The sequence below is a fragment of the Spermophilus citellus genome (genome assembly GCF_964194105.1).
Source record: "Spermophilus citellus genome assembly, chromosome: 2".
NCBI lineage: Eukaryota > Metazoa > Chordata > Mammalia > Rodentia > Sciuridae > Spermophilus > Spermophilus citellus.
Genome location: NC_138183.1, coordinates 135,415,034 through 135,441,692, shown reverse-complemented (window position 1 = coordinate 135,441,692; position 26,659 = coordinate 135,415,034). Strand labels below are relative to the sequence as shown.

Genomic DNA, 26,659 nt, shown 5'->3' with positions numbered 1-26,659 from the left:
ATGTCTCCTGGAAATGGCTCTTTTGTGACTGAATTCATTCTGGCGGGGCTAACAGACTGGCCAGACCTCCAACTCCCTCTCTTCTTCCTATTTCTGGTAATGTATATGGTCACTGTGTTGGGAAACTTGAGTTTGATAACTCTAATTGGGCTGAATTCACATCTTCACACCCCCATGTACCTTTTCCTCTTTAACTTGTCCTTCATTGACCTCTGTTACTCTTCTGTCTTTACACCCAAAATGCTGATGAACTTTGTATTAAAGAAGAATATTATCTCCTACAGAGGATGCATGACCCAGCTCTACTTTTACTGTTTTTTTGTGATTTCAGAATGCTATTTGTTGATGTCAATGGCCTATGATCGCTATGTAGCCATCTGCAATCCACTGTTGTACAATTTAGCCATGTCCCCTAAGGTGTGCTCCAACCTTATGCTTGGTTCTTACTTGATGGCATTTTCTGGTGCCATGGCCCACACTGGATGCATGCTGAGACTGACCTTCTGTGATGTGAACATCATCAACCACTATTTCTGTGACATCCTGCCTGTGATGCAGCTCTCCTGCACCAGCACCTACATCAATGAGCTGGAGGTTTTCATTGTGGCGGGCATCAACATCATTGTCCCCAGTCTCACCATCATTATTTCCTATGGCTTTATCATTTCCAGCATCCTCCGAATAAGCTCCACTGAGGGCAGGTCCAAAGCCTTCAGCACCTGCAGTTCCCACATAATTGCTGTCTCTCTGTTCTTTGGATCAGGTGCATTTATGTATCTTAAACCATCTTCTGCTGGGTCAATGGATGAGGGCAAAATCTCCTCTGTCTTTTATACCAATGTTGTTCCCATGATGAACCCTTTGATCTACAGTTTGAGAAACAAAGATGTCAAAATTGCTCTGTGGAAAACACTGAGCAGGAGAGAGTTTTGATCAGGTACTGTGTCTTCGTCCATGTAGTTGCAGAGTAGGGAGATTCTGTGTAATTAATTATACTATTTTAGTGTCAGCCTTTTTAATCTGTTTATTTTTACTTAGATAATTTTTATTGTACTTTTTAAAATCTAAAGTAGTTTAATTTATTTAATTGACAGAAAACACTATGCAATTTTAACATGTATAGCATAATGGTTTGAAATCTATATAGGTGACATAAAGATTAAATCTAGTCCTCTTTCTTTTTAATCAAGGTAAAGTAAATTTATATTCTCTCAGTTTATTTTTTTGAGTGTGTTTTTCCCATTTTCACTATTCCTTTTGCTATTCACCATGCTTATTACTTAAGCATAATGATGTTAAGAAAGAAATTCATCTTTGATTTTTATTTTTTCATTGTTACTATGGACTTTCTTTCTTTTTGTTTTCTTGATACCCTTAAAAACATGTATGAGGGCTGAGGATATAGCTCAGTTGGTAGAGTGCACAAGGCCCTGGGTTCAATCCTCAGCACAAGAAAATCAAACAAATAAAACAACAACAACAAATATGTATTCTGTGACACAAGCTCAATATTGTCTTTTTTTTTACTTCCCTTTTTATTGCTAAAAGATGATAAATGGTCTACAGATGATAAAAAAAGTAACACTGGGATGTTTTCATTGTGTGTTGACTTTTTAATCTTCCACTTGTAACATGCCATTAGGAAACTGAACCAGAAAATCTGACTCTTCTCCCTGGGCATCCTCTGACAGGCAGAAATGTCATAGTCATTGACATTGGAGACTCCATAAATTCTTTCAATTGTAACCCATTTTATAGCTTTATCTGTGTTTTTCATTAAGCCTTATTGATACAGATTTCATAACTGGTACTTAGTAGATTGCTAACAAACATTTATCATATGTACATGATATGAATGCTCAGAGAGGTTAATATTTACTAAAAATCTCATAGCTTTCTTGTGAAAAGCCTAGAATTTCTTATTAGTTTCTGATTTTAAGTATATTATTCCCTCTAGTATACTTTCTGTCTGCTTCATTTATTTTTATTTTAGAAAATATGAATATGAGAAAATATTTGTATTTTCAGAATTAATTGTGCTTTGTTCCTGGATTTTACAGAAATTTTTTTCTTGGTGCTTTATGTTTCAGTTTCTTTAGGATCATTTATTGTTGTCGTGACATTGGAACAGAGAAGACATTTTAGAATAGAGCATTAGATGTATTTAATTTTTTTAATAAAATGACTTCAGGATATTGTATTCAGAGAACAGGATCTGAAACAGAGGGATCTGCTTCTCAAAGCCCCCATTTCTCCTTTTAACAGGAGTCACAATAGGCACATATGCTTATATATTTCAACTTGCCATAAGCTGACTCTTAAAATTATCCCACATACTCTTACCTTTGACAGCCCTTCTTTACATCTTTTTTTTCTCTGATCATTTCCCCACAAATAACATGAAAGAATGTTGCTGGCTGGTTGTGGTTCATCGGTAGAGCACTTGCCTAGCACAGGTGAGCCACTGGGTTTGATCCTCAGCTCCACATAAAAATAAAATAAAGGTATTGTTCCACCTCTAACTAAAAAATATTTTATTTTATTTTTTTATTGGTTTTTCACAACATTACAAAGCTCTTGACATATCATATTTCATACATTAGATTGAAGTGGGTTATGAACTCCCAATTTTACCCCAAATTCAGATTGCAGAATCACGTGGGTTAAAAAAGAATGTTGCCTATTATAAAGTTTATTTTTCTGAGATCGAAACATTTCATATATATTCTAAGGCTCATCAAATGAAAGATTAGTTAGTGACTCTGTCAAGTTATCTCATGTAGTGATAAAATACATAAGAATAAATATATTTCTGATATGTTTACAAAGGATACTAAATAACACAAATGTTATTTATCTATTTAGCTGAATTTTATTTTAAAAAGGAAAACAATTTTATCAAAAGGAATGCTAAGAGGAATTAGCATTATTGTTAGAATTATTGTTAAATGATTCTTCCTAAATCCCAGGTCAGCAGTAAGTTATTATATTCAATATCTTATCTAATCTCACAAGTGACCTTTGTAGATACCAATATGAGTAGCCCACTCATATTATAGATCCACTCATAGTAGATTGCTTCTGTTCACTTCTTTTCCCAAAATATGTATTTCTGAGAATCTTGCAGTAGAGTGTGGCATGTGACAGTTCCAAAAATAGTGAACAGCCTCCCAGGGCCAAGATTTTGTGCCCTTTTCACATTCTCTTTATCTTTCTGTGAACTGGATGGAGATAATAATGGAACCTCACTTAGATCATAAAGATGTAAGGAAAACCCAGGAAGTGTTTGCAACAGAATCATGATTGAAAAGGAAAGAATGGATGGAGTTACCAGTAAGAATATATATAAGGGTCTGGGGTGCTGGCAATTAATTACAGATCTGCATGGTGGTTATAAGCTGCTCATTTCATGAAAATTTACTGAAGTGCATAATTTTTATATGTATTTATGTATTTATATATGTATTCATGCTAAATTTTATAATAAAATAAGAGTATAAAACTTTTATTAGCACTCTACTTATATTGAACAATAAGCACATATTATGCAAACTTTAAGAATAAAGGCCCAAGTATATGAAAACAACCTAACAGAATGGTTCTGAAGAAACAGCAGAGACAGGTAAAATTTCAAAATAATCTAGACTGATCGATCCAGTGCAAAGACAATTCTTTTTCCTTAAGAAGGTAAAAAGACATCAATGTCTATCATAGGTGGAAAGTCAGTGTTCATTCACTTTGTATAGATTTGTAGTGTTATATATCCTTATTTTTATATTTACAGTATTGTATATTTCTCATTCTATATCCACAATTTTCTGAATAATTTCTTCTATCTTGATAAAGTATTTTCTCAATGAACTTCTTCAGATGTTATTTTGATATATCTTTTATTATTTTAGGAATATAGAAATATTTAGGCATAGTGAAAAGACTGCTTCAATGACCAGAACTGTTATAGAACATAATAAAAAAATCAGAATCAGGTGTAATGCTGTATTTTAAGTTCATAGGTGATTGTGCAATTAGTAACTTTGTTTTGAGCCACAGAATATTTGGCTAGAGCGTTTTAGGTTTTATTTTCCTGGGTAAGATTTGTACCTGGGAGACCAACGTACACATAAAACTGAAGGTGGAAAGTCAAATATATTCAGTTAGTGAAAGTGAGAGAGAATAATTGGTTGACCCTTGGTCTTCATATGCATTTATTTATAACATGATCATGGGTTTTCAATTTCTATAATATGTCACAATATATAACTTTGAATGGGTTAAGAAAAAATAGTTTGATTTACAAAAATGATGAATATGATGACCTAAAATATGGTGAAAATGAATATTTTCATAATTACTTCTAGGAATGACAAAGAACAAATGAAAGAAAATACTAGAACTAGAAAGAGTGAATGATGTAAAAAGAGCCAAGGATAAGCACTTGCTTTACAATATATTTACTTAAGTAGTGTAAGTCAATTAAGTATTGAGTTTTTTCCCTTTGGTTATGAATATCTAATTGTTCCAGCCTCATTTTTGAAGAGCCTGAAATTCCTTGAATAAATTGCCTTTGTACTTCTGTAAAAATCGACTGACTCAATATATATATGTGTGTGTGTGTACGTCTTGGAATCTATACTAATTTATTGGTTTATCCTTTTAGCAATACCACACAATATCATTATTGTAGCATCACAATGAGTCATAAAATAAATTAACATGAATTATCATTTGAAAAATTATTTTGATTATTCTTTTTTCTTAGGATTTCTCAGAATCAGCTTTCTATAAAACATCCTGCTTTAATCTTAGTGTAATTGCTTAAAAAGTCTGCATCATTTTAGAGATGATGAACACCTTAGTAATACTGAATCTTTTAATCAATAAATCAGTGTGTCTGTCTTTATGTCTTCTAATTTTCATAGTGTAATATTGAACTCATATCTGTGGTTTTGATAAAATTCCTTATAAGTTCTAGGAGTGTTATCTTCTTATACGTTAGGATATTTTTATGTTGACATTGTGTTATCATGCCACTTATAAATTTTAAAGTGTTATCTTTCTGTTCCAAAGACCTGCCATTTATTTATTTATTTGTTTGTTTGTTTATTTATTGATTTTTATTACCTATTACATTATATAAGATTTCTAGTACTGTATCAAAGAAAATAGTAAAAGTGGAAATTCTTGCCTTTTTAAAAGTTCACATAAAGATTCATTATTTATTTACCTTTATGTATAGTATTTAAAAGCAATCAGTATATCTTTATGTTCCAGCTTCATTGCCATTCTCATGAGTATCACTTAAAAGACTTTTAATTCTTGCTTGTTAATTGTTGAGAAAAAATAAAGTGGTATTGAAATGCTTATAAACTGTTATTTTCCTTTTGTGATCATTCAGAGCACAAAGAGTAAAGGTGGGGAGGAAAGAAGAAAAGTCTTTTCATCTTCTCTGAACTACTCTTTGAAAGAATTGCTTCCATTATATCTTAACATTCAAACACTACAGTGATTCTCATAGTGAGAGAAGAGGAAATAAAAATAAATAGCAAAATAATTACCATGATGTTTTAATTCATAATATTTTTCTGCAGCTTTTAAATTTAGGCATATATATAAAAATATATTTGGGGAACTCAATTTCATCAAAAAATATCTTAAAGAGCTTTCATTTGGTATATTCTGTAATTTTTATCTGTTAATTTAATTAAATCTCGATTGGTAAAGTTAAAAGTTCCCATCAGAGGGAGCTCTTGACCTAGATTACCACAGAAACATTCATTTTCAAATGAGAAAATTTCCATTCCATGATAGAGACCTATTTAGATTACACAACTATATTTCTTAATTCATAAGATGATTAACATAAATTTCCTTTTCACATTGCAATAGTTTAGGCACAGAAGATAATTCCTATTTTGATAGAAATTGGGATTTTTAAAAGGTTATTTTTCCCTGAAGACCCAATGTTCCCTTTGTTATTTATCACAAATTATATTCTAAAACATGTAGAGAATTTATGATCTAAAAAGTTGTCATAGGCCATAGATTTCTCTTGTAAGAAATAATTATATGTATAGACATTAGGACACATAAATAGTCCTGGAACTCCCACAGTATAAAAATAGATGCAATATTGAATAAATTGCTTTATTCAATATAATTATTTAACATAATTACATATAATTATTTATTTCCTGTACAGAATTTCCATGCACTTGATCTGTTCAGAATTCCAAATTAGTAAGTTTTGTGGAAGATGAAAGAGATCTCTTTGCTGAGATCCCCATAGTAACTACAAAAACATATAATATGTACAAAAGTATTAAGAGGAATGAATTAAATTGTATCACTATAAAAATCATCAAGTCATCTATAAGACATGAAAGAAACAAGAAAAATACAAAAACTGACCAAAAAAATAGCAAAATGTTGAGTAAATCCTTATTTATCAATAATTAATTTAATGTAAATAAATTAAACTCCTAATGAAAAGACATACAATGACTAAATGGACAAAAATAAAATCAAGATACAATTACATACTATCTACAATAAAGTCACTTTAGATTTTAGGACATACATAGGCCAAAAGTGAAGTGGTAGAGAAAACAATTCCATACAAATGAAAACTAAAAGAGAACAGGGTGGTTATACTTACATGAGACAAAACACACTTTAGTCAGGAATTGTCACAAAAGTTAAAGAAGGCCATTATATAATGACAAAAATGTTAAGTCAACAGGAATATATAATAATTGCAAATATATGCATCCAACACCAAGTCACCTATGTATATAAAGCAAATATTGTCAGATCTGAAAGGAGACATGGACACCAATATAATAACAGAACACTTCATTTTCCAGTCTCTCCAATGTATATATTATTCATACCAAAAGTTAATAAAGAACAACTCAGTTGAGCAACATTATAGAACTAATGTGTCCAATAGACATAAGGAGAACTTTCCACCAAACAACAGAATTCATGTTTTTCTAAAGCTTGAATAGAACACTCTCCAGAATAGACTGCATGCTAGTTCACCAATCATGTTTTAACAAATTAAGATTAATATGACTTTCAACATCAAAAAATTAGAAATTCAGATTCATGGAAATGAATCAATATATTCTAATATATTCTTGGATAAATATTGGGAAATCAAAACAGAATTTAAAATGTATCTCTACATCTGCCTTCCTATGTTTGTTAATGTACTGTTCACAATAACCAAGATATAGAATCAATGTAGGTGTCCATCAATGGAAGAATGAGTACAGAAAGTATGGCACACATGCATGGTAGAATATCATTCAACAATAAAAAAGCTGATATCTTATATTTTGTGGTAACATATATGAAAGTGGAGGACATCATGTTAAGTGAAATAATACAGATATGGAAGGATAAATGATAGATGATTTCACCCATATGTGTAATTTAAAGAAGCAGATCTAATAGTAGTGGGGAGGAAAGAATGAACAGTATATGAAGGAAGAGGAATGATGAGAAGTCTGTCAACAGGTGCAAAGATAAGCAGAAGGAAGAAAATGTGTTGGTGTTCTACTATACAAAGTATCAATAATAATGTATTGCACACTTCAAAATAACTAGAAGAGAGGATTATCAATGTTTCACCAAAAAGAAACAACAAATGTTTGAAGTGATGGACATGATAATTACTTTGGTTTGATCATTAACAATTCATGTATCAAAATATCACATCATACCCCATAAATTTATATAATCATTATGTGTTGGTTAAAAATGAAAAATACTAAAATAAACCTCTAGACAAACAAAAATGAAAATACATCATACCCAAACTTATATAATGAACTAAAAACTCCTAGGAAGGAATTCATAGTAGCGCTATGTTTGAAAAGAAGGATCTCAAAACAACTTAAACTTCCAAGTCAAAGAGCTAAAAAAGACAAAAATAATGTGTTTATTAAACCCAAAGTCAGCAAAAGGAAGGAAATAATGATTTAAGTCAAATACAGAGTATAAAAACAATAGAAGAAAAGTGCGTATTTTTGTAGAACAAAAGCTAAATTGAGAAACCCTTAGACTAAGAAGGGTGGAAGAAAGACTAGAGAGAGAGAAGTCTTCTGTCCTTACGATGTTTTGATTTGGCTTTGAAAGCAAGATAATGCTGCCCTCATAAAATGAATTCAGAAGTGTTCTGTTATGGTTTGGATGGGAGGCATCTGCCAAAATCTCATGTACAAGAAGTTTCAGGGGAGGATTATAAGAGTCTTAACACAATCTGTGATTTAATCCCCTGATAGGGATTCATTGAGTGGTAACTGAAGTGGTGGGGTGTGGCTGCAGGAGGTGGGAAAGGGATGTTGCTGGAGGGATATACCTCTCTAGCCAGTGGAGTCTCTCTCTCTGCTTCCTGCTCAGGATGTTACCTGCTTCCCTCTACCATACTCTGGCACCCTGACATTCAGCCTTGCCTCACGAGCCTGAAGGAATGGAGCCTGCCTTCTATGGACTAACACCTCTGAAGCCATGAGCCCTCAAATAAACTTTTCCTCCACTACAGTTGTTCTGGTAGGGTCCCTTAGTCACAGCAGTGAAACAGCTGACTGAAATTTGTTCCCTCTACTTTAGCTATTTGCAAAACTCTGAGAAGGATTGGTATTAGTTATTCTTTAAATGTGTGGTTGAATTCATCAGATTTCTTTCTTTTTCATGGTTCCCCCTGGTCAGAATATGCTAGGCCTTCAGTTCTCTGAAACAAGCCATACAGTGCTAATTTTTCTGGTCGCCTAGAGATAAACTGGGTCATTGGACTTAGGATACATGACTTTTCCTCATTAGGGAAATGCTGGGATCTGGGATTTTCATGTGCTACAGTTTTGATGAATCTTGAGGAGGAGCTTTGATGATGACCAGTCTAATCCACTATCTCTGTTCTAAAGGACCTGAGCAGCAGGAGACCTGTGTCCCTTAAGCACTTCAAGTAGCCAGACCTCTGGGTAGTGCCCAGAAAATGTGTGGCATTGAAAGTGTAGTGCACCTCTTCCTTCCTTAGGGAGGAGCTGGGAGTTTTCAACTCCTATCTTTGTGCAGAGCTGAGGAAAACCACTAAACCACTCTGTCTATTCTCACTGGCACACAGTGAGCAGAGTATATCATGTCCTGTGCCCAGTGAGCGCTATGAGACCAGCTAGAGAAAATCAAGTTCTCTGCATAACTTGCAAAAAAGATGGAGACACGAATGTATGCTACACCTAATTCCCTTCTCAGAGAAAAGTTTTGCCCCAATTCTATGGTGCTGTGCCAGGAATAGGGGTGATGGCAAGAGGGTAACTTGTATTCCTTCAAGATTCAATGGGATTGATTTCATGCTAGAATGGTGTGTAGGAGCAACATAACTAGTTTTTTATATTCTCCCAAATGGAATCTGTCCAGAAATGCTTTTGAATTATTGTGTCTGTGGAGGAAGGAGGACTTACTATTCTACCATTTTGCTGACTGAGAAATGAAAGGCTCTGTCTGAGGCTTATGTGCAATTGCTAGAGTGAAAGGGATGCTTGAGTAAAACATTGAGTCCCTAAGGATACATTATGGCCCAGGGTGTAACTACAATCATCTTATTTTCCTATTACATTCATGTTCCCTGGAGAAGACACTGAGCAATCTTCAACTGTGCTTATAACCAGTTCCCTTACATCATTAAACTCACCTTAAATGTATGTCTTATCAAAGGGTAAAAGTGATAATGATAACTTTTTTCTCTGCTGCTTGAGAGGACTTAAAGTTATAATCATAACTTCAATTGTGTAGTTTAGAAAGATCTCCAGGACATATTGGAAATAAAGTCCTGGTTGCAATTTCCCTTGGGGAACCACCAAGGTAAGGTAAGTAAAACAATAAAGAAGAACCAAGGTTTTCTGACCTTAGAAGTGTGAGTTTCTGAGTTCTATTTATACTAATGTCTTTCTAAAATATAAAATAGTCCCCTTTATTTTCCATTATTGCATGGACTTGAGATTCCTGTGAATGTTGTACAATAATCTGTTCAAAGGGGGAGCAGAGAGTGCTCAAAGACATGAGGAAGCTCAGGGAATGCAGACTTCATTCAGTATTTCTTTCTTCTTCTTCTAGATTTATGACTTTTTCTTTTCTTGTGTGTGTGTGTGTGTGTGTGTGTGTGTGAGAGAGAGAGAGAGAGAGAGAGAGAGATATGGGACAGTAACTAAATCATTTCTATACCTCTCTTTTGATTTTGATTAGAAATAACATTTAAGTTCCCACTGCATGAGAGTTCAATCTGTGTGAGAGGCCAGCAACAGGTTGCAAAGTTGTCTTCCTCCAACTTTCTTGGTGAGGGAGAAATGATGATCTGAGAGAAAGATAATTCTGTCCTGAGTCATCTATTTCCTTCCTTAGAACCTGATTTTTCAGCCCTCATATTTGCACATGGCAGCACTTGCATTCACTCTGTAGGGGAGGTGTTTCTGCTATATTGACTTTGTTCAGATTCTAATAAGGAGAAGAAAGTGTCATTCAGCGTCATGATAGTAATAAAGGCTGATTCTGTGCATCCACCTTAGGCTAGTTTCAGTCAATTCCAGTGATGTCCCAAATTGTGTAAAAAACATTCTGGAAAGAGTTAGGTTGTCCTCTCATGTAACCCATTTTCCCTGTATCCACAGATTCCTATAAAGAAGAATGGCTCATGGAAATGGCTCTTTTGTGACTGAGTTTATTCTGGTGGGGCTTACAGACCAGCCAGACCTCCAAGTCCCCCTATTCATCCTCTTTCTAATAATATATATGGTCACTGTGTTGGGAAACTTGAGTTTGATAACTCTAATTGGGCTGAATTCACATCTTCACACCCCCATGTACTTTTTCCTCTTTAACTTGTCCTTCATTGACCTCTGTTACTCTTCTGTCTTTACACCCAAAATGCTGATGAACTTTGTATTAAAGAAGAATATTATCTCCTACAGAGGATGCATGACCCAGCTTTACTTTTTCAGTTTTTTTTCTATTTCTGAGTGCTATGTGCTGACATCAATGGCCTATGACCGCTATGTAGCCATCTGTAATCCACTTTTGTACAACTTATCCATGTCCCCTAAGGTGTGTTTCAACCTAATGCTTGGTTCTTACTTGATGGCATTTTCTGATGCCATGGCCCACACTGGATGCATGCTGAGACTGACCTTCTGTGATGTGAACATCATCAACCACTATTTCTGTGACATCCTGCCTGTGATGCAGCTCTCCTGCACCAGCACCTACATCAATGAGCTGGAGGTTTTCATTGTGGCGGGCATCAACATCATTGCGCCCAGTCTCACCATCATTATTTCCTATGGCTTTATCATTTCCAGCATCCTCCGAATAAGCTCCACTGAGGGCAGGTCCAAAGCCTTCAGCACCTGCAGTTCCCACATAACTGCTGTCTCTCTGTTCTTTGGATCAGGCGCATTTATGTATCTTAAGCCTTCTTCTGCTGGGTCAATGGATGAGGGCAAAATCTCTTCTGTCTTTTACACCAATACAGTTCCTTTGATGAACCCTTTGATCTACAGCTTGAGGAACAAAGATGTTCAAGTTGCCCTGAAGAAAACCCTGATGAGGAGAAATTGATGACCAGAAACACCATCTTTGTCTGCATGTAGTTTTACAATAGTTCATTATACTGAATTACAAAAATTTTAATGGTAGACTTCTTATCCCATTACTTTCTTTTTTCATCCTTTTCTTTTTTTGGCTAGCAAAGGAGAAACACAAAGGACTTCTGACCTAAAAGCTTTGATTCTCCCCATGAACAGGAACAGTAGGCTTTAAAGAGGTGATTCAAAGGCCATATTCCACATGTTTTCTGTTGGAGTTGTAATTCACTTGGTAATTTGGGAGTTTTTGTCATTTCTGAGATCTTATGGTACCATTTCCAAGGACTGGATTACTTTGTTCCCATGGTGGATGTGTATTAAAGAACAGAAAAATCTGCCTAAAATGGGGAAGAAAGGTAATCCTGTTCCCCTGAGATTAGGGAGGGGAGAGATTAAGGAGGAACAGGGAGAGAGGAAGAGAAAGATACATGTCCATTTTAAAAATAAGTTGCAGTGGCAGAGCAGCAAGGGCTATATTCAAAGCACAAAGTGGACCACTGTTACATTTTCCCGCTGTCAATTCCTACATTCTATTTCTATGGACAAATGGGAGACAACATTTCCAAGCAGCTTCCTGCTGGAGCAGGAGTGAAGTTGGGAGAAGTAATCCAAAATCCATGTTCTCTTTCAGGTAGGGCTTGGACAGTTATGGGTATTCAGCATTGGAGCAGTCCAGAGGTCCACACTGGGAGACGGCAAGTGACTGGACAAGGCATACATGGGGCAGGTTATCCCATTATAGTCTTACCATGGTGAAAAAATTTTGAGTTTTCTCTCAATAATTTATTTCCACTTTTTATAAAGAATGTCTTCCTTTTCATAGCATTTGCATAATTCCTTTATTCTCACTTTTTTTCCCTGAATAACTACTTTAGGGAAGAAATTTGTGCTTTTTAAATATTATTTTCAACTATTTTTTTTTCTTATGTAAAGATGTCAATGATGTAATAATGTCAGATCAAGTAATGCAAGGGTTACATCATGTCATTGTGGGAGGTGGACCTTTTCACTTGCCATTGGAAGCATGCATCAGGCAGCATGTTTCTATTATCATAATTATTTATTCCTCTGGGAAAGATCTCCTTTCAATACCAGAAATATAAGGTCCTACAGATGGTCAACTAGTGCACATTTTGCATGTGGAAACACTATGCATTCTTTTGATGAAGAGTTTTCTTATTTATTTGTTAAGTTAATACAACATATAACAGAACATCAGTATGTATTTATTGCATGAATGCTAAATCGAACCTCAGAGTGATTTACTTAATGATTTACTTAAAGTTACGTGACATCTTAAAGAAAAACTCCAGATTTAACACTTGGCCTTCTGATTTCATGTCTACAACTTTTCTACAATACTTTACCCTTTTTTTTTTTGGTTTTAGTAAACATAGGATATGACAATAAATTCCTCCTTTTCAAGTTGGCTATGCTTTGTTTCAGTTTAACATGAGTTTCTTTTAGAATAGTTAATTACCTTTTCATTGTTCATTTGTTTCAGGAAAATGATTTGATGTGTCTTTTCATTGAGAAAATGTAGGCATTTTGGGTCAGTATGATTGTGAGATGATTTGCTACAATAGGGAATTTAAATTTTGAAAGAAACTTTTGAGGAAATAAGCCAAATTGTAACAATATCTTTTTTTTTTTTTTGAGTAGGATGTTGAATTATTTTTCTTTTGGGAAACATGCAAAAACTGATTACTCTAAAAATTCTCAGTCTATTAAATTGAATAACAGTTTACACATTTTCTAAGATACCTAAATATTTTTATTATTACGCCATTTTTATAAATTCTACTCAATACTTACACATTTTGAAATTTGGCATAGATGATCTGTTTGCCTTTGTTTTGTAGATGTTTGTTATGGTTTAGATGTGATGTCCCCCAAAATCTCGTGTGTGATGATGCAAGAAGTTTTGGAGGAGAAATCATTGGGTTATAGCCTTAAACTAATCAGTGAATAGATCTCTGATGCGATTAACTGGATGGTAACTGGAGGCAGGTGTGGTGAGGCTAGAGGAAGTGGTTCACAGGGGCGTGGCTATAGTGAGACAGGCATGGGCTACTCCTACTCCCCTTTGGTGGAGCAAGATGGCTAGAGTTGACTACAGCCTGCAATTTTCCTTCACTCTGGTGAGTTAGGCTTTAGTAACAGTCACACATTATTAAAATTATTAATAATAATTTTGGGTAAAACAGTTTCATCCTGAAGCAGAACCTGTTAGAAGAGCAAAGTACAAAATTGTAGAATTGCTTTTCCCTCTCCCTGCATTGCTAAAGGTCAGTGTGACTTTTTGATATTTACTGTAAGAACATGATTGATCTCTTGGATATAAACTTCACAGAGGTGTTGGGGCATTCTGTAACTCAATCCCTAAGAGATTTTAAATCTCTTAATTGTTCATGCTGAGTCTGCACTGGAAACAGATGCCAGCATGTTTTCTGCTCATCATTTTCCACTCATGTAAGTCAGGACTCCTTGTAATTGACTGTGTAAGCTTGGTAGCAGAAGATTTCCTTGTGTCCCCGCTTTTCTCTACAGATGAAAGAAAGCTTGTTGACTTTTTAGTCTGTTCAGATTTTCTGTTGTTCCTGAATTGCTTTTCATTCATGTATCTTCTTTGCAGATGTGTCTGTTCACATCACTTTCTCATTTATTTAGTTCACTGTTTATGTACTTATTTTTGAGTTTTAAATTTTTATTATATATACAAGACTAGTTACTTATTAGATAAATGCTCATTAAATATACTTCCCAATGTTTGTTTTCTCACCACATATTATAAATATTGTTTTTCTCAGAGTAATGTTTTTTGTTTTGCTAATATCTAACAACTATTTTTTATATTTATGATCAAATTTTTTGTTATCTGAAGATAGCCTTTTTCTGGACTCTCTTCTGTTATACTGAACAATTTATTTATCTTTTTTCCTTTTTATTTTTACTTAAAATGTGAATAAAATCATGCATTTTATCTGGCAAAAATATTGAATTTTGTAACATTAAATTCATATATTAGAGCAGAAGAAATCATAGTTCTTAATAAAGTTAAGGAAAATATTTTATTTTGATGCATTTGTCTAAAAGTAATTATTGATTTTGAACTCTGAGTTTCCTAGGCTAAAACAGTTATAATTTATACAGTAAAAATTTACAAGTCACAGAAACCTGAATAGTGCAATTATTGCTATTAGCTCTGAAGTGAAGATTGCCATGTAAATAAAGCCATTAAATATATACATCAGTTTAGAAATGATGGGCGTCCTATCATGAAGCTTCCAATTCATAAAAATAGTCTATTTATTTTTATATGTCTTCCACCTGTTTAATTTGTCTGTTTAATTCATATGTACATATTTTATTGCTTATGCTTAAAGGTTTTTGATTTTTTGGTGCTGTTTTAAATAGTAGTACTTTTTAAAACTTTCAATTTCCTATTCTTGATTGTTAATCAAAAATCAATGTTGACCTTAAATTCTGTGGTATTACTAAAATATGTTATAAATTCTATTATGATTATAACATAAAATCACATATTTACCATTTTTTGTGATGAAAATACTTGAAATGTATTCTTAGCAATCTTTAATAATACGTTGTCATGAAGAGAGTACCATGTTTTCCACTAGGCCTCTTAAATTTACTCCTCTAACTGAAGTTTTGTACACTTTGACTAACATATCTCAACAGCTCTTTAGTTTCTTGTAACCATGATGCTACCCTATGCTTTTTTAACTTTACCATTTTTTATATTCAGTATGTGAGATCATGTGGCATTTTTCTTGCTAGTTTTTATTGATAATTTGTGTCTCCATTTTTTTGGCCTAACCAGTCTGTTTAGAGAATCATCATTTTTATTGATCTCAAAGCAACTTTTTAGATTAACTGATTATATATTAAATATATATAACTGATTATATATATTTTACTACTTTTTCTGTTATCTGTAGACAATTTTTTCTGTTTATGTTTACTTTGATTTTTCTTATATAATTTTATAATATGGCGAAGTCTTTGATTTGAGGCCTCTCTTTTTAAAAAAGTCATAAGCACTTAAGTGCCATTAATTGCCAATAAGCACTGTATTTATCTATATTGCATACATTTTAACATATTGTCTTTATATTTTACATACTTCAAATGTTTTCTAACTTACTTATTATTTCAAACTTAAAACTATAGAAAAACTTCTTTTTTTTCTTGATGATAATATCTTTATTGACATAAAGTTCACAAATTTCAACCACGGGTCTCCTTTCTATCCATAGATTTGCCTCTCTTGGACATTTCATGTAAAATTAATATGAGACCCATTCTTTGTGACTGGCCTTTCTTCCATGGCAGATGTTCAAGACTCATCCACTTTGTTAAATCTAAATGTGCTTCATTCTTAATGGTTTGGCTGCATGACATTTATCGTGTGAATATAACAGATTCAACTTACCCATTCATCAGTTGATGGGCATTTGGACTTTTCTATTTCTTGGCTATTATAAATAATATTATAAACATTCAAGTTCAGGTTTTTATGTGGGGAGATATGTTTTCATTTTTCTTAGGCTTGTATCTCAGAGAAGAATGCTGAGGCACACAGTAATTCTCTAGTTAACCTCTGATAAAACTCCATACAGTTTTTCAAAGTGGCTGCAGTGACTTGACATTTTTGCAGTACCGTATGAGCATTCCAATTTTTTTAACACCCTCACTAACATTTGGTATTTAAATGTCTTTTTAATTATAGCTATCTTAGTGAGTCTGAGGTAATTTTATGGTTTTGATTTGTATTTACATGATTGTTAATGATTTTTAGCTCCCTCACAGTGTCTTTTGGCCTTTTGCATGTCTTCTTTGGAGAAATGAGTGTTCAAATTGTTTGCCTATTTTATTTTACTTTTTTTATTGGTTCTTCTTAGTTATACATGACAGTAGCATCGATTTTGATAAAATTTTACAAGAATGGGATATATCTTATTCTAATTAGGACCCCAATTCTTGTGGGTGGGCATGATGGTGGGATTCAATTAGGTGTTTTCATATGTGTACATAGGAAGATTATGTTAGATTATTCTACTGTCTTTCCTATTTCTATCCTCACTCACTTCCTTTTATTCCCTTTTATCTAGTGCTCTGTATTATCTTTTTTCCTTCCTCACCTTTATTATGATTTAGCTTCCACATATTAACTAAAATATTCTACTTTGATTTTTGGGGATTGGCTTATTTCACTTAGCATGATCGTTTCCAGATCCATCCATTTACTGAAAAATGTCATAAAGTTATTTTTCTTTATGGCTGAGTAATATTCCATCGCATATATACACCATAATTTCTTTATCCATTCATCTGTTGATGGGCATCTAAGTTGGTTCCATAGCTTAGTTATTGTAAATTGAGCTGCTATAAACATTGATGTGGCTGCATTACTGTAGTATGCTGATTTTAAATCCCTTGGGATAACTGTGTCAAATGGTAGTTCCATTCCTACTTTTTGGAGGAAACTCCATACTGCATTGCAGAGGGGCAATTTATTTTTTGAATGTGGCCTTCTAGTTGTTATGGCATTGTTTGTTAAGAAGCTTATTTTCTCTCCTTGAATCATCATCATATTATTGTTGAAAATCAAGTGACCATAATGTGAGGGTTTGTTTTCAATTTCCAATTCTAGTTCATTTGAAAAATACGTTTATTTTTTATATCTGTCATGTATTTAAATGTGATTGATTTGTCTCTATGCACTCACACTTTTTTTCCACATATCATTTATATAAGTTCTTTAAAACATCACTTTTTTATGAATCTTTTTTAAGGGTTAAAAGCAAAGGTGGAGATGGCATTGAATGCTTTCATGTTACTTCTTATAGGATTGTGATCCTGCAAGAAAATTGAAAATGGACTGGAAAGGGGAGAAAAATCTTTTAACATTTTCTCTCCTGAACTACTGCTTGAAACAATTGCTTCTCTTAGCTCTTAACATTCTTCTAGACTCTCATAGTTGAGTTAATGGGAAATGAAATAAGAGTGCAAAATAATTACCACATTATCATTGGAACTTTATGCAGTTATAAAAATTATACTAAGATATATTAAGGATTTCAATCCGATTTTGCAATCTTCTCTTCAAAGCTTTCATTTGGCATATTCTCTAGAGCAAATTTCAAAGTTCAAATATTGGCTATCTCAAAAATTCCCATCAGAAAGAGATGGTGATCTAGATGACCACTGAAACATTAATTTTTTTTAGGTTGATTTCCAAGTGTTTTATTTTATTATTGTTTTTGAGGCTATTTTTTAAATTTTTATTATTAGTTGTTCAACACATTGCATAGTTCTTGACATATCATATTTCATACATTTGATTCAAGTGAGTTATGAACTCCCATTTTTACCCTGTATACAGATTGCAGAATCACATCGGTTACACATCCACTTTTTTACATACTGCCATACTAGTGTCTGTTGTATTCTGTTGCCTTTCCTATCCCCTTCCTATCCCCCCTCCCCTCTCCTCCCCTCCCATCTTCTCTCACTACCCCATCTACTGTAATTCATTTCTCTCTCTTATTTTTTCCCTTTCCCCTCACTTCCTCTTATATGTAATTTTTATAACAATGAGGGTCTCCTTCCATTTCCACGCAATTTCCCTTCTCTCTCCCTTTTCCTCCCACCTCTCGTCCCTGTTTAATGTTAATCTTCTCCTCATGCTCTTCCTTCCTGCTCTGTTCTTAGTTGTTTCCCTTATATCAAAGAAGACATTTGGCATTTGGTTTTTTTTTTTTTAGGGATTGGCTAGCTTCACTTAGCATAATCTGCTCTAATGCCATCCATTTCCCTGCAAATTCCATGAAACATTAATTTTTAAATGAGATTTCCATCTACAACAAGGACTTACTTAGATCACACATCTGTATTTCTTAATTTATACAGAGTTAATATAGGTTTATTTTTCACACCTTAGTAGTTTTGGTACAGAAGATAATTTTTAGTTTTGAACAACTGAAATTTGTAAGAAGGCTTTGCCACAAAGACTCCAATGTTCCTATATACTTTGCTATGAGTTATGTTCTAAAATGTGTAGAGAATTTATGGTGTGGCAAATTGTCAGAGACAAGCCATTTTTCTTATGTATACAGCCTAGACTGGTGCGCTGCTTTTATTTGAATACATCTGCTACCACATTGTGGGAATTGTTAGTGGGTGTTTCTGAGTTGTAATGTTCAGAAATATTATTATTTATTACCTTTTACCACAGAACCTCCGTATTTTTCATCTGTTCAGAAACTTGAAACAGTGCACACTTTGAGGAAAGAAAAACACTCAACTGTGGCCACATATTTTTGATGAGAGGTGGACACTGAAAACACTAATCACATAAATTATGGATTGGAGGTTTTATTTTTTTATAATTTTTGGGGGGAGAGGTTGGTACCGGGGATTGAATTCAGGGAAACCCCACCACTGGGCTACATCCCCAGCTCTATTTTATATTTTATTTAGAGACAGGGTCTCATTGAATTGCTTAGCAAGCTGAACTCGTGATCCTCCTGTCTAAGCCTTCTGAGCCGCTGGGATTACAGGTGTGCACCACCACACCTGGCTGGATTGGTTATTTTATTTGTGCTTTTCCATGTTTATTCAGGGACTTGGAGAGAAGTAGTTAGATTAGATAGCTCTTAATATTTCCTAATTTCCATTTAAAGGCTTTATTTTCTGTAGTAATACTTTACAAGAGGGAGTAGGTGTTGGTATATGAGTGCTCCTGAAGAGAGCCCACTAGTGAATCTTTTGGGTGCCCAATAATGGATAAATGAATAAATGTGGTATGTACACACAATGGAATATTATTCAGCTACAAAAAAGAATGCAATCCTGCAATTCGCAGCAAAATGGATGAACATGGAGGACATTATGTTAAATGAAATAAGGCAGACACTGAAAGACAAGTATTGTATGTTCTCTCTTTATGTAGAACTTAAAATATTGACATGAAGGTAGAAATAAAGGTAGAATAGTGATCTCTACAGGTTCAGGGAAAGGTGGATAAAGGGAAGCTGGATTTAATCAATGGATGCTAAGATATGTGTGGGAATAGTACACTGAATTCCATTAATATGTACAATTGATACATATTAGTAAAAATAAAAATAAAAGGTGAAAAAGAGAGTCTTGTAAAATATCATAAGTAGTTGTGGAATTTCCTGGGCCCATTCCTAATTTCAGTTTATACAATTATAATTATCTCTTAAACATGGATTATCCTCTACAATGGTGCATTTCCATTTTCTTATCTAATATACTGTATTCAGGAGTTCTGAGACCATATGCACTGTACTGAGAAGAAACTAAATAAGAGATAGCAAAGAAAAACTTTAGACTAAAAACTGAACTGTCAAGAGAGAATATGTTAATATATCAAAAATTCAGTGTTTAATCAGTTCTGTCTTCCAAAAAAGATATCAAATATATACATATGTATATAAAGAAAGAAAGTTGTACTCCCTCCCATAGGCTTTTGTCTTTCAGGTCCCCTTCTTTTCAGGGGAGTCTGTCTCTCACTTTTTAAAATAAAACTTACTCTCTATACTTGCCTCAGTGTTTCTCAGGTGTTTATTCTTCAACACTGAGGAACAAGAGCCCAGTCCTGGTCTCTATAAGATTGATATCAATTCCTCACTTGATGTCTCCAACAGTAACTGCTTAATTCTTACCCAATAATTTCTACCTGTATGAAATATTTGAACTTGGTTGGATGCTTCCTTTTATTTTTTTTCTTTTACTTATAGTCCCTCTTAATAAAATTGTTTATCTTACTGAAAAAAAGTGTAGTTGAATAATAAAATAATATCTGTGTTATTTGGTACTCTTTGTAGAATTGGAGAGATGTGTCCAACCCTTTGATTATTGTTTGAACTGACCAAGAATAGATTAAACCAGATCACTAATCCTTCATTTGAAAAACCTCAGAAAACAAAGTCTGTTTCATTTTTTAAAAAAGATAAACTGTTAGTACAAAAGACCAAGCCGGGTGCAAACTTCATGAATCAGCAGAGCCTTTATTCAGCAGTGGATTCACGCCTCTGAAGGACCCCCTTTCCTGGTGAAAAATGAGTCAATGGCCAAAGGGAGAGTCTGTTTTATATAGGTTACACTGAGAGGTGACTTGATGAATGAGAGTGTCCGTTTGGGCTATACGTCTGTTTTTACTGGGCCAGATGGAGGGTCTCAGGTCAGTGGTCAGTGGGCCAGATGGAGGGACAACGGTCAGTATTTATCTCTTTCCCTCTAGGGTCCTATTGTACTGTCACTGGGAAAGAATTTATTTTGGGAAGGATTACTGCTTTGGCTTCTTCCCAGAGATGGCTCTTCTAGGCTTTGATGGATATATCATCCCCAGGGATTGTCTTGCTACTGTGTGATTTTTACTTCCATTCTAGGGATTATCTGTCTCCTCACTGGGAAAGAATATATTGGCAAAGGATCAATGTTATCAATGATTTAACTTCTCCCTAACTCTCTGTTCCCAGGCCACACTATTTTGGAGTTAGTCATTTTCCATACCTAATATAAACTTTCTTTGTAATTTAGTCCCATATTTTCTATTTTCTTATAAAATTAATTTTAAAAGCTTAAATACACTTTGTAAAATTTAAGGGCAGCAAAGTTTGAAAAGAGGCAATTTAGTTGCTTTAGTTAGCAATTTAAGCTCCATTTATTTGGATTTTTTTCCAAAAGAAGGCAACCAAGTCTGGATATTTACCTGCACTACATAGAGTTATCTTTTGTTTTTCATTATGTGATGATGCTAAAAAAATTATGAGAAAAATAAAATTTGACTGAAGTTCTCACAGCTGAATGTTAAACTGGAAACTATAAGATTCACCTGTACCAATGTACTAGAAAAGGAATATTCTCTACATTAGAGAAAAAGCGTATATGTTTTGGTCTATAACAGAAAATAGTCCTTTTAGTTGAAGATCAGAAAGAAAGTTTCCTGATGATACCCTGAATTTATTACTGTAAGTTTCCCCTAAACAATCTGCTCAGGATTAATTTTGGTTGAAGGCTAATGAAGTCAGAAATAAAATGGGCTTTGAGCTCTAGATCTTTTACTTCTTCAAACCCAATCTTATTGAACCCCTCTCTCTACCCACTTCTATACTGAATTTCTGTACACAAATACACATACACATACACACATGCAATGACTTCAAGATTTAGGTTTTATGAAAGGATTGCTTAACATTGCTTGATATCAGTTAAATGGTATAGGATCCCAGTTCTTCCTTCTGCCAGCACATTTGGGGAGATGATTCCTAATTTTTAATTCCAGAGAGATAGGGCTCATCAGGATGTACTTGCTCAATCTAGCAAGAGGAAATGTTTGATTGAATTATTCACTTATTTATATAAACACACATATTTCTCTCAAGCAAACATTTTGCAATAATTAAGTGGATAGCATTTTGTGACAATGTGCTATATGTCACCAACATAAATGTGGCACAGTAAGAGAAAGATATATAGGCAAATTCCCAGAATGCCATAGTGTAGAGGTACATCCTCTGTGGGATAAATTCCAAATGGTCTTTAGCCAAAATTACTCTGAAAAATTATTATATTGGCATAATGCCCATCTTAGGGACTGACAGATTATTTCCATAAGTCTGGCACAGCTGGTTTTGGTCTCTAGCATTGGGATACTTCACTCTTAATTAAGCTGAGCACTAGATGAAGGAAGTGGTTTATTTTTTGTGCTTTTTTGCATAAAGTATTGTTGCTTTAAACTTTAAAATCTTACCAGTATGAGGAAGTTTTACTCTCTGAGGGCAGAGCCTCTGTCTTTCTCCGAGAGTATGAAGCTGTTCTGTTTAAAGTCTCAGTCATAGAGTAGATTTAGCCAACTTCAACGTCAGTGTAGAGACACAGTCAAATGTTACCATTGCCCACAGGAGGAGTGTCATGAACACTTTCCTCTGTACTCTCTGCCAGACTCTGTGATCTTAAGGGAAGAACTAGGAGGTGAATAGGGAAGGGAATCTTAGTTCCTACTTCACACATGATGGGTCTAATGCTCAGAGATGTTCATGACTTGTTCCAAATCACAATTTACAAGAAGTAGAACTGGGACTGTGCATGGGTTCTCTCTCGTCCAGCGAGGAGGTCCACAGAACAGGGTAGAGGAGAGCGTGGCTGCAGAGTCGCTAATCAAGACCAGGAAGCAGGTCTGATTTTATTGTGCAGTTACCATGTATATATACTTGGACAGTAGCTAAGCAGATTATAGGTAGCCACCAAAACAATTTCTAGTGACCAATCAAGGAGCAGGCCATGGAGCAAGCACAGAGACTGCAATATGTGGCCTCATACCCAGAGCTGTGCTTCACGGAGGTAAGTGGTTTGCCACTCACAAGCCTAGCACAAGGGGAGTGGCCTGTCACTCTGATGCCCTTAACGTATGCCATGCATGCAGTACTCTATGCTCTTGTCCCCACAGGTCTGGTGATGCATTGTACATGTTGGAAATATAATAAGGACTCGTAGTAAATGAAAGTAGTGAGGGAGAGAGAGGAGATAGAGACAGGGACAAGTTCATATTGAATCCTGTGGACATTTGTGAAACTTGGGCTTTTTCTCTAAGTGAAATGGAGTATAGGAGATTAAACCACAATCTGACTGGTGTTTCTGAAAGAGTCATGGCTGCTGTTCTGGGAGAAAATTGTAGGGGGCAATGAGTGCAGAAATAATTTAGTTATGAGGGCCTGGTAGTAATGCAAGTAAGAGACAATGATCTGTCAAGTTAAGGTTGCGACTTACATATATTGAAGAAGATATTTGAACATAAAGCTTTAAAACTTTTGCTTACCAAAAGAAATATTATATAAATCAATAGGTTAGGAAAAATACAGTTCAAATGCAGATGATAGATAACAAGATTAACCTCCATTATATTGTTCTGTTGGATACGAAGACAGAGAACAACCCCATGGGGATTGGGTAAGGACATAAACCTGCAAGTCACCAAAAAACAATGCAAAAGGATTACAAGTTAATGAAAAGACATTCAAATGAGTAATAGAAAGGGGAACACAACTTAAAGTAACAGTGGTATTTCACTTTATACCCATCAGACTGTCCCATTTAATAAACACCAATGTCATTTTTGCTGGTAGGAGTGCTGAGAGAAGAAAAAGGAGTTTTATACTTTGCATGTGGCGATATGATATAACCTTTGTAAAACCCATCTGATAGGAAACTGAAAGACATCCTGGGAATTTATCCCACTGAAATAAAAGAACTGGGATATCACAATGTGCGTACAATGATGATTATCTGAGGATTGTTTTTTGTGTAAACTAGAAAAAGTAAATCCATTAATATGGACTGGGAGGGCAAGTTATGCTATATCCACAACCCAGAAGATGATAGGTATTTCAATGAAGTGTTTTTAAATAACAAAAGCATTAGATAGAAAAAAAGTATGCACTTTATAATTTAAATGCAAAGTCCCAATAAATGCATTTGATTATATAAACTACTAAGAAAATCTGGGAATGTGTGTCTTAGGTTAAAGACAAGAATGACTGGGGGATACAAGAGAAGCTGACAAGGGAAAAGCAGTCCTAAGAAAAAGGAAAAGAAGGTGATTTGATAATATTCAGCATTATGTATTATACAGTCATTATATGCTCATTATATGTCAACATAAAATTATATGTGTGGGAGAATGTGTATGCACCTGGAATAGTTGTGAGAGGTATTTTTAAATGCCATTAGCTTGGTTAGCAATTATATCAAAGCATAAGAAAAAAGTGGAAAGGAGTGGAAAATTTTCTACCTCATCTACCCTGGGGATTGTACAATCCCTAGTGTAAAAATAGAGTTGAATATCACCTTCAAAGACACTGCGGTAAAAGCATCTTCACTGTATAAACAAGTTCTTAAATCCACCTTTCCTAAAGGATTTGAATAATGGAGGGGCTCCTGGGAAAGCCTCAGTATCAAATCCCAAAGACCTTTGCTCAAAATAAAATAATTTACACAACACTACCAGTTATTATGTTGAAGAAAAAAAGTGTGCACTTATGATATTTTGTAGTCTAATAATTACCAGTGGAAAAAATATAATAAAAAATTATGATCTTCCTCTGACTAACTTTCAGAGAAAGTCAAAGATAGATTCATAAATGCCCTGAGCCTTTCCACACAGGAGGAAGAGAAAGGCTTTAGTTCAGATCTATTACCTCTACAGGGGAGCCATTTCTGTTTGGAAAACAACAGTGGAGAGGAGACCACAAGGACAGTTTGGTTGCCTCTAGAAGGTGAGCATTGAATCTTCTGTTTTTACAGCCTTCCGCGGCTGGCTTCCTCCCTTCCCTCCCTACCTATCTTCCCTCCTTCCTTCGTTTTTTCCTTTATCTTCAGTTTCTTTATCATCTTTCCTTTTTTCAGTCCTGGAGATTGAAGCTAGGGGCACTCTACCACTGAACGTTTTATTTTTATTTTGAGCTCTTTTTATTTTTATTTTGAGACAGGGTGTCACTAAGTTGCCTTAGTGACACTAAGGCTGGCTTTAAGCTTGCTGTCCTCCTGACTAAGCGCCCTAAGTGGCTGGGATTAAAGTCATGGGCTGCCGGGACTGGCTTTTCCATGGCAGTTTCTGCTTTTCTCAGTTCTGGTCTGAGGTGCTGGTGATGAAAGTGTCTGTGTGGGAGGTAAGTAGAGATCACAAATGGTGCTGAGATGACAGTGTTTGCCATGCCTCCAACCTTTCTGTCTCATAGAGATTTTCTTACGAAGGAGACCCAGGTTCCATGACAGATTTACTGACTTTGTTGCTGTGCATACTCAGGAACCCTTATGAACGGCTGTGAGTCTCTGTTCCCCTAACTCTGCCATAGATGTAGTGTGCACGGTCTCCAACCTACATAGTATTCCACTTTCTCTCAAATAGCTGAACCTCAGCAGAGTCTTTGGACTCCCTGGCTGCAGAAGGAATGGGCTTGGCATTGCTTTAGCAAATCTGGGTCTATATCAACTGAGACTCTGCTCTCCTATCTTTCAGAACCTGCTGGAAGAGAATGGACATTGGAAACAGTTCCTTCGTCACTGAGTTTATCCTGGTGGGTTTAACAGAATATTCAGGGATCCAGCTCCCCCTTTTCTTTATCTTCTTGGGAATCTATGTGGTCACAGTGGCAGGAAACCTGGGCTTGTTTACTCTAATTGGACTGAATTCTCACCTTCACACTCCCATGTACTACTTCCTCTTCAATCTTTCCTGTATTGATCTCTGTTACTCTTCTGTCATTACCCCAAAGCTGTTGGTAAACTTCGTGTCAGAAAGGAACACCATCTCCTATGCAGGATGCATGACTCAGCTCTTTTTCTACTGCCTCTTCGTCAGTGCAGAGTGCTATGTGTTGACGGCCATGGCCTATGATCGCTACGTGGCCATCTGTAAACCCCTTCTGTACATGGTTACTATGTCCCCTCAGTTCTGCACTCAACTGGCTGTGGTCATATATGTGGGAGCCTTCATAGGTGCTTGGGACCATACAGGGTGCATGCTGAAGTTGACCTTCTGTAAGGCCAACACCATCAACCACTATATGTGTGAGATCTTTCCCCTCCTAGAGCTCTCCTGCACCAGCACTCACATCAATGAACTGGTGGTGTTTATTGTTGTGGGCTTTGATGTTGCTGTGACCACTGTCACCATCACTGTCTCTTACACATTCATCCTCACCAGCATTCTTCGCATTCGTTCCACTGAAGGAAGATCCAAGGCCTTCAGCACTTGTAGTTCTCATATAATTGTGGTGTCTGTTTTCTTTGGGTCAGGGGCGTTCATGTACCTCCATCCTTCTTCTCTTTTGTCCATGGACCAGGGGAAGGTGTCTACCGTGTTCTACACCATTGTGGTACCCATGCTCAATCCTCTCATCTACAGCTTCAGGAACAAGGAGGTCAAGGTTGCCCTGAAAAAAACCTTGAGCAGGAAAATATTTTCTTGA

The 26,659-nt window shown here is 35.0% G+C and overlaps 1 protein-coding gene across 3 annotated transcripts; it reads left to right on the top strand.

Annotated features, from left to right (window-relative positions):
• LOC308633010 (olfactory receptor 8B8-like) lies at positions 1 to 26,659 on the top strand (the record flags this gene model as incomplete). Of its 3 annotated transcripts, none has more annotated exons than XM_081265448.1 (2): positions 1 to 96; positions 25,820 to 26,659. In XM_081265448.1, the coding sequence occupies 2 exons, from the start codon at positions 1 to 3 to the stop codon at positions 26,657 to 26,659; spliced, it is 936 nt and encodes a 311-aa protein (XP_081121574.1). The 3 variants fall into 3 exon arrangements, with proteins under 3 accessions (XP_081121574.1, XP_081121573.1, XP_081121572.1); XM_081265447.1 differs by lacking the exon at positions 1 to 96 and adding an exon at positions 10,684 to 10,755 and having other exon boundaries at positions 25,796 to 26,659; XM_081265446.1 differs by lacking the exon at positions 1 to 96 and adding an exon at positions 10,684 to 11,015 and having other exon boundaries at positions 26,050 to 26,659.